The sequence below is a fragment of the Thunnus maccoyii genome, chromosome 19, assembly GCF_910596095.1.
Source record: "Thunnus maccoyii chromosome 19, fThuMac1.1, whole genome shotgun sequence".
NCBI classification, from domain to species: Eukaryota; Metazoa; Chordata; class Actinopteri; order Scombriformes; family Scombridae; genus Thunnus; species Thunnus maccoyii.
The window spans coordinates 12,470,895-12,485,155 of NC_056551.1; the positions used below are offsets into that span (position 1 = coordinate 12,470,895).

Below are 14,261 nucleotides of genomic sequence, written 5' to 3' on the forward strand. Positions count from 1 at the left end.
AACATGCTTAGCAGGGCCTGATCATATGCAATTTTATTTCCCCTCATGATTGAAATCCAATTATTCAACAGGTCACACCTGTTGAGCAACCACCTTTTTTTATATTTACTTGGACCTGTAGACACATTATTGGTTTATTATTTGTTTGTTTTCTACACCTGTGCAGTTTTAAATTGTACTTTTAATAGACACACAGCATCAAGCACAGAGTAGTGAACTATCAGTTTGCCGTACTGTACATATAAATGTTAAGCATTAACCAAAAGTCAGTCATGCTTCTCTCATACTTGACATGATTCATTTTAAGCACCTATGACACTACTCCTCAGATGTCCACTGACCTAAGTCCTACTTCAGGGATTGGATTTAGTACCAAGCTAACTTTTGTCCGGAGACTTTATCAGTTTAGTATTCTTGGTGTTGTCTGGATTTAATTATCAATTTGTCAGTTTGTTTTGCTTTCAAGTCCGGAGGTTTCTTTTTTTCAGGTGAAAAAAAGGAACTAGATTGAAGGATATAAGGACTCCGTCTGCAAGACCAGGGTTATGACACAACTCATGCATTTAGCTGGTAAAAGACACTGCAGGAGGCCGACCACAGTGACATAATAACAGCAACACTGACTGTAAAACATTATTTCCTGCAGGTTCTCCTCCGAAAACTGACTAGAGAACATCAATCAAGACTGATCATGCTTCCCTTTATTCCTGCTCTGCACCAGCGTTTTTCAGCCTGGTTTGCTGCGTCTAAAGAGGGCTTCAAACTCAGCTTGTTCCTAAACGGGGAGACGGCGGAGATGGAAGAAAAGCAGTGGCCGACCCCACATTCCCTAGGAGGTCTCCATCATGCGTATATCCTCTGTTTCTGTAGCTTCCTCCTTTGTCCACCTCCCTGTGTTTGTCCACAGTCCCGCCTCCAAACAGCGCTTCATTGGGTACTCTGCCACCTGCTGGAGAGAGACAAAGACAGGAGGGTTCACTGACAACCAAAACCATCACAGGTTTGTGTTTTTATAACAAACAAATGAAAATCAAAAATAGGTTTTAAGGGGAGAGAGAGAGAGACTCTGAGGATTAACCTACTGTTGCTTTGTTAGAGGATTATAAGGGTTATGTAACTTCACTCTGCCTCTTTAACATTTCACACACTCATATCTGAGCTGCAACTAGAATTTTGATTGTAGATTCACAAATTTTCCTTTCTGAAGATTTTACCATGAACTGACACAAATCTGGAAGGCTTTTCTTCAGAACAACTATTTCTCATTTGTGTATGCTCTTGCAATCACTCCTCAGAGACGGACTCTTGAGTTCAAATTGAAGTGAAGAAAGATGCTACAGGATGAAAACAGCACAACTCTAAAAGCAAGACCAGGAGAACCAAGCGTCGGTTTCGATGGGCTCAGTCGCATTCCTGGGTCATCTTTCCTCTTTGAGAGAAGAGGGGGAGGTTTTTTCTTTTCTCTGAGTAGCTGTTTGGCAGCAACTCGAGCTGAGAGGCCAATAGAGGGGAGGAGGATTTATTCACTCTCTTTTACAAAAGGCTTTCAACCAAGATCACTAAATAGATTCATGATTTTACAGTTTAGTCTGTGGCATTTTGGCAACTTTCACACCTTTACTTCATCTAAATGTTGAATGTTGCTGGTCACATAATATGACTTCACTGACTCCACTCATGTAACCTGGAAACATAATGACGCAAAACAATAATCTCTGAGGGGGAATTGTCTGTGATACCTGACATGCTGACATGATGATTATGGGGGAAATGACAAAGAAAGGCATGACAGAGGTGATGATATTGTCTATTATTTTGTAGGAGGACAACCGCTTGTTCGTTAATTATGTTAACTAATCTTTGATTCCTAAGAAAAATAAGAGACAGACTCGCCTGGATTCCAAAGTTGGTAAGAGCAGACCCTCGACCTGCAGAACTGACCTTTGTAACCCTCCAAGTGGGGGTTGATTAGTGATGCTCAACAGACTAAGAAAGACCTCCTAGAAACCATTTCTGACCAACAATTTGTAAAGCCTCCCTGCAAATCTGCGCCAAACCTGAAATTCATGTAAACTAAATGTCTAATTATTATGCAAGATATATTATGTTATTTGACATGTAAATACAAGAAGAATAGTATAACTTTCATAGTTGTGTGACTATCTACTAAAGAGATTAAGGACTTTGAATTTATTGCCTTTGTACTACATGTAATAATACTGCCCTCTATTGACAAGAGTCAAATTCCCTTATGTTAAGAGTTAATGAATGTTCGGTAACCATTTATTTGTGTTTTAAAATCACCCGAGCGTTTAACCTGTGATCTATTAACCTCATAGACAGTCATATTTTAGTAGCTAAAGTAGATAAGTAGTTGTATTGAAAGAATGAAGTTTCTGAAGTAATAGGAATGTAAAGATATAATGTTTGAAGGATTTCAGTTTAAAGTTTTCTTTTGTTGTTAAACAATAGTTACATTGAATGTTTTTATATTATGAAGTAAGAGTTATGTTGAACTTATATTTAAATATGTTTCTGAAAGTAATCTAATCACATAAATGTTGCCTAACTTTATTTCCTTTCACTATAATATTAAACTTTATTTCAGTAGATGGTTTAAGATGTGTAAATAGTTTGAGAAAGTTGAATCAATGAAGGTTGTATGCTTTGACATCGTGAAGTGTTAATATGAAGGTTAATGCTTGTTTTGTTATTAGAAGAACTGACGTATCATGAAACATGTGTAAACTTAACTGTTTTCTTGAACGGTTTTACAAATATGATTGCAGGACTGTTATTGATCAGAAAATATCATGAAATGCTTGAACATTAATTAAAAAGAATGTGTTTACAGTTTTAATGTGAAATACTAGGCCACAGTGACCTGAAGTGTGATTTATGCATGTAAAAACTCAAAATTAGACTTCCCCAAAATTCTTTTTCTTCAGACTGCAAAGGACCAGCCACACCTAAAGCCCCAAGAATGAAGAAATTGAATATTCATCAATAATGTGGCGTGAAAAACCTTTAGAACACACTCAAACTATCCTAACTGGAAAGAAAGCCTCAAAGAGATTCATCTTTGAGCTGGCCTCTGAGAACTCGAGAAAATTCAGAAAAAACGTCTCTTTTATTTGTTTTTCAACTGAATATATTCATGGTTAATCTTTTATTGCAACAAGTTAATTTGTTTTGTTTTATTAGTAACATTAAGTCTTGCATTTCCACATACAGTATTTTATTTTGTATGTAGCATAGTCACTCTAAACTTTATTCGGCACTCAACTCAAGTTACGACAAGCCAACCAAAGCCTGAATCCTCAACTTAAACTACTGAAGAAGAAGAAGAAGAACGCTTGAAACTGAACCTCTACCTGCTCTCTGAGAGCAATACTGCGATTTATTTTTCTGTGGATATAAACCAAGTATGAGACTCAAGATCGATTTTGTGGTACAGAAAAAAGTCACAATATTCACAGTGGGGCTGTAAAACTGTTGAGATTGCTGCTACAATGGAATATGTGATACCTGAGAAATAAGAATTATTTTCTTTTCTGTTTTGCACTACTGACTTATCAGGTTTAAGCTTGAGATATTACACTTCCAGCAAACATGTGACTAAGTCAGATAAAACTAAAAGTGAAAATATTCTGCCAAATTTCTACCATGTGGGAGGAGTTCGGGGTTACAAATGATAGAAAAACACAAGACAAGACAAGACAAAAGGCTGTCTGCAAATATTCTATGCAGGTCTGGTCTGATAACATCACTGACATGTACTCGAGATCCTTGTATCAGAATCAGAATCCTCTTTATTGGCCAAGTATGTTTACACATATGAGGCATTTGACCCCAGTTTAGTGGCTCTCAGTGTACTTACACAGAATAACAACATGACAATCTTCAAAAATATACACAAGGAATGGCTATATAAAGGTGAACCTGTTTCTGTGAACTTTAAACAGGTTACAAATAATGCAACGAAGTAAAGAATGCAAGGAATGATTAAATAAATATTAAATGGTAAAACTAGAAATATCACCTTGCGATTGAATGCCTCTGCCAACCAGTCAAGTTGCAGTTTACATCCATGTCTGTCCACACTCATATAATAATTATATATTATATATCATATAATAAAAGGTATTAAGTGTATTTTCATTGTACGTGTTCACATGTTTGGCCAATAAAGCTGATTCTGATAGAAGACAAAGTTGTAGCCATGACAGGAGACAATGCTTCAGATGGACGTTGCTGCAAAAAAAGCTACAAATTCTAAAACTTGGATGCTTCACACACACATCTTCAACCCGGCAGCACAGAAGATCTATACAATCACCACAGTTTCAAGGTGGGCACCCAAGATTAGTGTCACCAATTCAGTATCAGACCAAATGTGAAATATGGTCACAATCTCCCCTTCTGTTCTGTTTATATACATACTGTATAGTAGGTAGTTATGTACAGTATATACAGCCTATTTACATATACAGTAGTGAGTAAAATGCATTGCACATTTTGAATTTTAGACTAAAATAAATATATATAATTTGTAGGTACAGTGGGTATTACAGCGGTCAGGGTAATTGCACAGTGCCACGGTGAGTTAACTGTTCATAAGTGTGGCGGCGAGGGGGAAGAAAATGTTCCTGTGTCAGGTGGTTTTGGCGTAGAGTGTTCTGTACACATACAGTGTTCAGTATGTGGGTGAAGTTACACTCTGGCAGTGGCTGTGTACACAAGTGGTATCTTGTGCAGTGTTTTTTTTGTGTATTTTTTTTCTGAATCCTTCCCTCTTGCTTTGTAATATTGTCACCATTTGTGAGAAAAGATGGAGAGACACGTGTGTTTTCAAGCCAGGCAATTGTGCCACCCTGTAATTTGTGCAGCTAACAAGACATATACAAATAACGCAGAAAGGGACACTAATATGTCAAAGTAATTATCCTGCTAAGATTAAAACTGAACATGAGCAAGCAAATGTGAAAATGGTTATATTGTGTGACATTATAATACTAAGAAATAGAGCAAAACATGAGCTGACACTTAAAAATCCAGCAGCCAGCTAAAAGAAAACATTACCAGTTTCATGTATCAGAGAACTAACATCTATATAATAACTCAATGGTGCCATCTAGGGTATCTGCAATAATCTGTGTCAATTTTCAAACAGTCTGTTATTGCATACGACAAAATAACTAAAAGTAATCTTAAATAATAAACCCAACAATATTGCAGAAATGTATCATATTACCTCAGAGATTGACAATCTTTACATGGTTTCTCTACAAAAATGATTTACTTAGGAGAAAACTCAAGTAGAAACACTTACTGGATGTAAAGAGTCCTGGGCTTCTTTGGGGTCGAGTCTGCAGTGTGTGCCTGTACTCTGCTGTTCAGTGTTGTTGGGTGTATCACCTTTACACTTGACAGCGTAATCTTTCAGTCTGTATTTGAAGGCCTCGAGCTCTGCATGGAAGACTTCTAAGTAGACGTCTTGTCCTTCCTACACAGCAACAAAGGCAACAATGTTAGGAAAACAAAGCACAGCATGGCTTACAGCACACAGCACCTGTCTGCACTTTTGTCAGCAGAAATCAAATTCACACAGCCTGTATTAACATGTATTGAAGAATGGAGCCGTAAACTATGTTAAATCATGTGGCTACATACAGCAGTTGAAAGCCACAGATGGTACAGTACTGTACATACAGTATCTATCAGATGTAGGTGCCTTACTTTGGCTTTGTGGAAGAACTGTCTGAAGCAGCCTCTTGGATCCTGCTGAGAATTTGAGGCCATCTCCAGGATGAACTGCATGACAACGGCTTGGTGCGCCACCTGCTCCATTAGTGCTTCTTTCTGCAGAACAAAAAACAAAAAAACTGATTTAGGAGTGTCTTAACAGTACGCACCTTTAACCTCTTTAGCTGCCCACACATCATAAAGCACTTAAAAAAAAAAGTAACAGTTACTGAACAATTGAATACTCAACATCTATGCAATAATATACCGTATATGGTGTGTTAGGAGTCAAACTCTTCCTGGAGTATCAGTGAGCAAGACTTTGGAGACATCTCATGAAAAATACATCTCAGGGCTATATACAGTACAGGGCTGCCAACTCTCATGCACTGACCATGAGACTCACGCAATACGTCCATTTTCTTGTGCAGTGAAAAACAAATTTGTGACTGATAACTTTGTGGTGCAAAAAGAGGACACTGACAGCGCAAAGACAGACAAGACAGAGCAGCAGTGAATTATTCAGAGCATCAGGAGGAAAATGAGAAATAAACACAAATCTATATCATAATGTAATATCTATACCCCCCGCTAATTATGTATCTATCCAAGTTTGCTCCCACATTTTAAAACATATCCAGGCACTTGTGCATCGACCTGTTTACTTCTATTTGGAGCATAGATCTTTCTTTGTTTTGAATAAAAGTGTATCTCAAAAATGCTACCTTTTTTGCTAATTTGCTAATAATCATATTGTGTGAGTCTACATTAGTTTAAAATTTCTTGCTAACATGTGAAAATTAGGACCCACATATGCGACAGACAAAGCAGATGAGGCCTTTCTCAACAGAAAGAACTGTTGAACCTATTTGACTCTTAAATACCTAATATATGCTGGTCCCTTTGGAGGGTGTTTATAATGAAGTCATTATCTGTGTGTGTGTGTGTGTGTGTGTGTGTGTGTGTGTGTGTGTGTGTGTGTGTGTGAGTTAGCATGCAGCCTTACTTTGTTGAACTCTGTTGACTCAGTAGGAAAAGCACAGGAGTGAAAATGGATGGATGATGTACTGGCATAAAATGAATGATGGGTGAATTCCATTTAGCTGTTTCAGTTTCAGATTTCTGCTACTGTGTATACTGGCTCACTGTCATGGCTTACTGGGACACGTGAATACAAGAGAGCCATCGTTAATGTTATTAGTAACACTTGTGCTTTTCCTACCATGACAAGTTGAAATGTATTTTGTGAAAAAGGGCTATTTTAATCAAAGTGGCCAGTGCTGTTTATGCAACTACTCCAAAAGTGCATTTTCATTGTCTGCAGATGTCAGTGCACATGCTCAGGCACGCGGTTCGTTGTTTACATGGCTTTTCTAGTTTGACGAGCTGAGATGAATGGACTCAGTACATTACCCTTTCTTGCTGTAGTCTGATGCACCACAGAATTAAGAAGTTGGCTGTTTCCTCACTTATGAGCTGAGGCATGTTTGCAAGGAATCGCTGACTGTCATCCCATCTCCGCAACATACCTGATGAATAGAAACAAAGTATATCAGATTAGGTCTTCTGAAGACTTAGAACCACATGAGTGTTTTTTCATTTGAACTGTCAAAAAAAAAAACTCCATAGTGATAATATTCTGAGGAACTATATTAAAATGAGCACTGCAGTGACTTTTAAAAGTGCTTTGAAGTATTTTTTTTCTTACAGATTGTATGGTTAATACACAGAAGACAAAAGGATAATAATTGTATCAAAAATGCTTTTTTTGTTTGCAGAGATAAAGTAGTAGCCTGTTCATACAAGGCCGAGTGTGCAACATGTTGTCTCTTGCAACATTTGCTGCTGTTTTGTGAGAATGTTACTATGTTGATTAATTATACAGACGGGTGACAAATTAAAGGAAAAACTGGTACAGGCATGAATGCTTAACCCCATCATCACTCCTCATCACAGTGAGGGGATCTGGTGGCTCTGTTATGCTGTGGGGGGCATTTTGCTGGCATGGTTTGGGTCCACTTGTCCCCTTAGAGGGAAGGGTCACTGCAGATCAATACAAATTTGTTCTGAGTGATCACCTTTCTCCTATGATGAAACATTTCTATCCTGATGGGAGTGGTCTCTTCCAGGATGATAATGCCCCAATTCACAGGACACAAAGGGTCACTGAATGGTTTGATGAGTATGAAAATGATGTGAATCACATGTTATGGCTTTCACAGTCACCAGATCTCAACCCAATTGAACACCTATGGGAGATTTTGGACTGACGTGTTAGACAGCGCTCGCCACCACCATCTATGTTTAAAGATAATAGAAATGATCTAAAAGTTATAATAAAAGTATTATAACTAGTATAATAAAAGTTGAAAGTAAGGACTGTGATATAGACTCTTTAATGCAGTGCAAGGTTTCATGCTGGCTAGTGTTTTTGGCAATAATTTAAATGGTGCCTCAATAAAAATTTACATAGGAAGTACTCATAATTTGGATAAAAATCAGCTGATTCAAACTATAGTGTAATTGACAAGAACCAGGAGTTTTCTGAAAAACAGTGGCGACTTGCCTTCTTCCACCACAGTTAAATATGAAAGTGTTTATGTGAAACGAGTAAAACTTAAATCATTCAAGTATGCACATGAAAACTTAATACTATGACCTCTGTCAGCGAAGCTGGAGGAGAAATCCTGCCTAAACCTGCAACAATCTTCAAGCCACAAGTTGCACAGCTAAAAGATTATATTTCATTTAAATGAAAACAAACTAGACCAAGCCTTTCGACAATTCCTATTTGCCATTTCTGATTTGACATGTCACTTACCAAAATGCCTGATCTCTTGCTCATACTTTTGGAGAAATGTCTTGCACTTGTCCTGATCCATTTCTACAGGTTGACTTTGGACATTAATAATACTCTGGAAGAGAGAGAAGACACTAACTGAGTGCTGATGGTTTCACTACATGGGCAGTATACAATAAAATAAGTATAAGAAAATGTTAATAAACAGACAACAACACAACGTAACTGTGTCTCTTAAAAACATCTAATAATGAGAGGAGTTGTGTTTGCATTTGTGATTAGTTTATTTTTATTTTCCCATACTTACCTTATCAAAAACATCCCAGCTTCTGACAGCTCCGAGCACAGGACTGCGGCTGGGTTCCTGACCCCCCAGCATGCTCTCCTTGCGGCGCCACTCCTCCACAGTATGTGTGAGTTCTGTGGGGCAGGCCAGAGTCCGAGCGCGTTCCTGCTCCAGGGACTCAGAGCTGTGGACGCCTAGAGAACATAGCTGGTCCTGGGCCTCTGCCAGTGTCCAGCTGGACACGATAGAGGCCTTAACACGACGCTGCTGGCTCTGGCATAGTGATGCCATGGCACTATCACAAAGGTGAGATGATGGTGTCTGATGTGACACAGTATGAAAAGAAAAAGGGACAAGAGAGCAAAGGAACAGTCAGTCAGTGACTCGAGTCAAATAAAGAGTCCATACTTTGTTCACATAGAGGACAGTGTACACATAAAAAGATAGCTTAAGATGTAAATATTAGAGCACTGATTTGCAAATGTGTACACAATAATCCTGTGCATTTTAATTTCACCATCTGTCTCCAGTAAGTTTGACGATGCAAAAACCCCCATAAGAGGAGGTCACATCAACAACATCCCCCTGAGGAGAGAGGGATTATATTTATTCTGGATATCTCTCATCACCAGGGGGCTTAACTTTAAAACCTAATCTTAATCCTTATTTTAGTCCCAACTATTCTACATCATTTTTTCCGCCTACAGTATGATTCTCTCTCCTGGGACTGAACAGCTGACATCTACATACTCCCCAATCACTCTGAGTCATCAAGTAAATTTAGGCCATTAGCTTTTAAGCTTTCATGACATGCTGTATTTGTAACAGGGTGGAGTGAGAGGGTTAAAAATAAATAAATGCTTGTTTCCATCTATCCATGGTTATACAAACAGCCTAAATGCCTCTTCTGGTCATCAACCAGCCTTCACACACACAGCTGTCAGTGTCTGATAATATCGAGGACCAGGGGAATTGACAGAAGAGAGAGCTGCTGTGTCCTGTTGTGGCCTCTGATCTCACCGTCCCGCATACGGATGAGCTCTTTCCGAAGCTGATTTCAGCAATGTCCTCACAGGACGATGACAGCGCAAGAGGTCTGTTTACCTTATATGCTAAAGTAGAAGGAGGCTAAAGTAACTGCGCGACTGTGGGTTTGCACCAGGTTAGCAGTGACTGTTTTATACCATGAAGGGGAGGTCAGCTGCCCCCTCTCATCTCCCCAACTGACGAGAAAACTACACTTTATTAAAGGTTAGAAACTGAACAACGAAATAAGAAATGCAAGGCTACTGAAAAACACACGCTACTTGCTGTTCAAGACATCAAACTTGGCACTTTAATGACACCCAAACAGGCTTAGCTTAACTGTTAGCATGTACGCTGAGTTACCTCTACGACAGAAAGTGAGGTCGACGCCAACAAGCAGTCGGCTAGCATGAGCTAACTTACCTGCTGGTGAGGGTGAACGCCACTGCAGCCCCTGCCCGGTGAAGCTGGGTCACTGCCAGGCTCCTCGACAGGGTAAATGGGGGCTCCGTTGCCCAGCCACTCCATCACTGCTGCGCCGCTAGCTGGCTAGCTGTGTTTGGAGAACCAGAAACAGTGTTGCACTGTGAGACCCGCTGTTTCCCCCCCGAGTTAAATATGATCTAAATGCCACTCTGACACTCCGACAGACCTGACTGGGGAATATGAAGCACCACAGCTCCTGTAAATAAAAACGTTACCTAACCTAAAACAACAACAACAACAGTCACCAACGGCGGTGCCAACATCAGTTGCCTAGAGGTGACGCGCAGAGCACGTGGTAAACAACTTGGACCACGTGTCCACGCTTTCAATTATTTCTATTCTAGTCTATAATTAAGGGACACTTAAGCTATGTTTAAGGTCATCATGAGATAAAAACTATATTATAAGATAAACTTGATTTGGGGCAGCGTCATATTAACATACGGTACTGTGCAAAACTTTTAGGCACTAAAAGTGAGGATGCTTTCAAATATGATACCATGAATAGTTTTTTTATTTATCAGTTAACTTCATAAAACGTTCAGTAAACAGAAGAAACCTAAATGAAATCAACATTGTTTGTGATCAAGCTTTGCCTTTAAAACAGCACCAGTTCTCCTAGGTACACTGTTTTGTTTTTGCACACAGTTTTTCATGGTACTTGCCAGATAGGTTGTTCCAAGCGACTTAACTTGCCACATTTCTTCTGTGGATTTATGGTTCTCAGTTGTCTCTGTCTCTTTATGTAATCCCAGACTTTGTGGATGATGTTGAGATCAGGGCTCTGTCGGGGCCATACCATCTGTTGCAGGACTCCTTGTTCTTCTTGTAGGTGAAGATAGTTCTTCAGGACTCTGGTTGTATGTTTGGGGCCATTGTCGTAAATGTGGGACAGATCAGACGCCTCTCTGATGGTATTGCATGATGGATAAGAACCCAAACATCTAAAGCGCCTATTATTTTTGCATAGTACTGTATGTAGTTGCCTGGTTTGTAATCCAGCCTTCATTTGGAGTTTACCAAGTTTACCTCCTCAATACACTTCCAAAGAAAAATGACTGTTGTTAAGTCATTGTATAGGGCTCTTTTATAAGGTATATAAATGTGGCTGTGACAAAGAATGCTACAGGAAGTCATTCCTGCCAACTGCCATCAGTCTGTACAATGACTCTCCTCTGACAGTGAAGACAGACTGCTCACGTGGATTTTCATTTACGTATTATCCATCACATCTGTTATATCTCAGATTCATCTGGTGATTATCTTTCAAGTACAATATGTACATACTGTTACATATGTACAGTATACGTTATGTAAATTCAAGTATCAAGTAACATTCATGGACAATCATGCATCTTAGGCTACTACCTTAGCAACATCCACCTGACTTGCACTAATGAACAGTGTACTATACTATAGCATATTAACATCATTGAACAGTGTATACTCAACAAATAGTATATTATAGGTAAGATTATATTCTATTATCTCACCTGCTCCACCTATCCATCACTCTTGGATTAGAGATATTTTCTACTTTGTTAATATGGAAAACATTAGGTGTACACTGAGAGGATCATCTGCCAGTTTTAAGAAGACATGGAGACCATTTTTTGCATATGCTGATAAACTAACCTTTACTACCATCCCAGCCTGACAAACTCTCAGACCATTTTCGATATTCTTACCTAATTTATTTAAATTATTTATTTTGTGCTTTATTGTTGTGTACTCCACATATGTGTATGTATACACATATATAGATATTTACTTCTTCTTGTTTCTCATAGGTTTGTTTTGTTTGCTTTCTTTTCTTTTTCATCTATCTATCTATCTATCTATCTATCTATCTATCTATCTATCTATCTATCTATCTATCCAGCTATCTCTTTTTAAAAAAATCCAGGCTATGGAGAAAAAGAAATACAAAGAAATACAAGAAATACAAAATTTGTTGAAAAACGAAATGTGTTTTTTTTCTTTTAAAAGAAGAAAACAAACAGACAGTATTTAGCGGTCTGTTCCGCAGTCCTCGGCCAGAAGGTGGCGGTAGTTTTCTTTGAACCCGACAGCCTCCACTGAAAACTAAGGAGTAGATCAAGAGCAGCTTTAGATAAATCCTGTGCCCTGATTTTGGGATTACAGGCAACTTTACCTACAGTGTATGCACCGTTCCCAATAAACTCCCATCAATATCGTGTCTAACGCTGTGGATATTTATGTTTACTGTCAGAGTTGTGAGGTACTTTTGAGGATACGGTTGGTAAGTCCACAAAAGAAGCCAGGTTTCTGTGCCGTATGAGAGAAAGTGCTGCCTGAGAGGTTATACGCAGGGCAGAAATAGCTCAAATAACAACTAAACGAACCGTCTGTGACGTAACGTACAAGTAGGTAGTTATTTTTCTGTCTGACGTAGGCGAACAGCAAGAAAATAACGCATGGTTAGTGTATTTGCGTCAATAGCACAACGTGACACCAGTGTAAGTAAATATTTTTTGCTCATTTATAAACATACGAATAAAGTCGATTGTCTACCGGAAAGCAATATGACAAGTTAGCACTGAGTTGTGAGCTAGCTTAAAATGAGACACAAGCCAACCAATAGACTGTGAAAACTACAAATACGGTTATGGCTTTTAGTGGACACTTGCATCAAAAACACTCGAGAAAATATGAAATGAACACACACACTGGTCTCGTCAGAGTGTATGTTTGATTTGACTGGGTCTTACAAGCTAATGTTTGCTAACAGAGAGTGTGAAACTCAACACAGAGGAAGTAGGATGCGTCTTTGTTACCACTAGGTGGGGATAGAAGATAAGTAGACAGACTTGACTGCAGGTGTGCCGTATCTCTTCTCTCTTCATCCTCAATCTCCTGAAAAAAAGTGCTGCTGCCAGGACAGTGCTGAGTGCCAAAGCCCGCCTCTACAGCCTGCAGACATTCAGACAGGGAGAAACAACCAAACCAGACTTCAGGCCTAAAAAAAACATCCTCAGCCTGAAATCAAGTTTCATAGCCAGCTGGCATCTTGCCCTTTCTCAGGCTGCTGTTCCCACAGGTTTCTGTGTGTGTGTGTGCAGGAATGATAATATCAGCAAAACTGGTTCATAATCATTAAGTACTGAACAGTTTTACTTGAAGTTGGTCTAGATATGACTTTTTCTTCTCCACTTTCTTTAAAGATCCCCTCCAGACATGTTTTAAGATGGATAAAAAATACTCTTCTTTGAATAATAATTTGTGTCTGATATGGTTTTGCTGCAAAAAAGTTAAATTATCTTGTAAAAATCCTTAAAACTACATTCATTACTTCTCCTTGATTAAAAAAAATTACAAATCTATATATATGCAAATATATTTCATTTCAGAAGTTTAACTGATGGACACGAGATGTCTCCTACTTCACTGTAAAGTCCATTCTCAGTGTTTGTGCACTGGAGGTTTCAAGTTTCCACATCACACGTGTGTAAGTTGAATATTGGACCAGGATTGGCTTACAAACTATTTGTGATGTCACAAATCATGATCGTAGGATCGTAGGCCCGCCCCTTAAAATTGGAATTTCAATGAGCACAAAAAAAACTTTCCACTTTCAGCAGATAAATGAGAAAACATGCTTCTTGTGTCAAACTCTGCACATGCATCATCCTGCACAGTGAAGTTCAAACATTCAACTGTAAGAACAAGAAGAAAAACAAATATTTGAGTGGAGGGGGACTTTTAAGTTTGTTTGTCACTTCAGTTTGTTTTTGGTACGGTGATATATGTCAAGAAACTGCAAAGTTGTTGCCCAACATAGTTGAGAACACACACTTACTAACATGCTGTATGTAGGAAATGGTATCTTGGCGTATTAGCTCAGTGCTTTGGCTTTACCATAGTACTGTATGTATTACCTAATTTGATATGTTTCTT

The 14,261-nt window shown here is 38.7% G+C and overlaps 2 protein-coding genes across 9 annotated transcripts in view; one reads left to right on the forward strand and one right to left on the reverse strand.

Moving 5' to 3' along the window:
- Nucleotides 1–10,599, reverse strand: cdc37l1 (cell division cycle 37-like 1). Of its 2 annotated transcripts, none has more exons than XM_042395544.1 (8): nt 10,510–10,599; nt 10,281–10,410; nt 8,853–9,152; nt 8,567–8,660; nt 7,159–7,274; nt 5,740–5,862; nt 5,333–5,506; nt 1–946 (listed from the first exon to the last, which is right to left on the reverse strand). In XM_042395544.1, exons 2-8 carry the CDS (start codon nt 10,383–10,385, stop codon nt 830–832), a joined length of 1,029 nt encoding a protein of 342 aa, XP_042251478.1. In that variant the 5' UTR covers nt 10,386–10,410; nt 10,510–10,599; the 3' UTR covers nt 1–829. The 2 variants fall into 2 exon arrangements, with proteins under 2 accessions (XP_042251478.1, XP_042251477.1); XM_042395543.1 differs by having other exon boundaries at nt 1–949.
- exd3 (exonuclease 3'-5' domain containing 3) overlaps nt 9,783–14,261 on the forward strand; it is a 46,574-nt gene continuing 42,095 nt past the window's right edge. The window contains exons 1-2 of one of the 7 annotated variants that reach the window (XM_042395534.1): nt 12,696–12,823; nt 13,232–13,404. The gene's annotated coding sequence lies outside the window, so the exon portion shown is untranslated. Of the gene's footprint in view, nt 9,926–10,016; nt 10,083–10,556; nt 10,639–12,511; nt 12,607–12,695; nt 12,824–13,231; nt 13,405–13,793; nt 13,813–14,261 lie in introns of those variants that run through there. The other 6 variants (XM_042395535.1, XM_042395539.1, XM_042395540.1 and 3 more) reach the window with 6 other exon arrangements.

Excerpts from the sequence above, each read along its gene's own strand:
- cdc37l1 (XM_042395543.1), bottom strand. The coding sequence starts at position 10,385 with ATGGAGTGGCTGGGCAACGGAGCCCCCATTTACCCTGTCGAGGAGCCT. Across the intron at positions 5,863-7,158 it reads TCAGACTACAGCAAGAAAGG|AAAGAAGCACTAATGGAGCA; the intron begins GTAATGTACTGA and ends TTTGTTCTGCAG. Across the intron at positions 5,507-5,739 it reads AGTTCTTCCACAAAGCCAAA|GAAGGACAAGACGTCTACTT; the intron begins GTAAGGCACCTA and ends GTTGCTGTGTAG.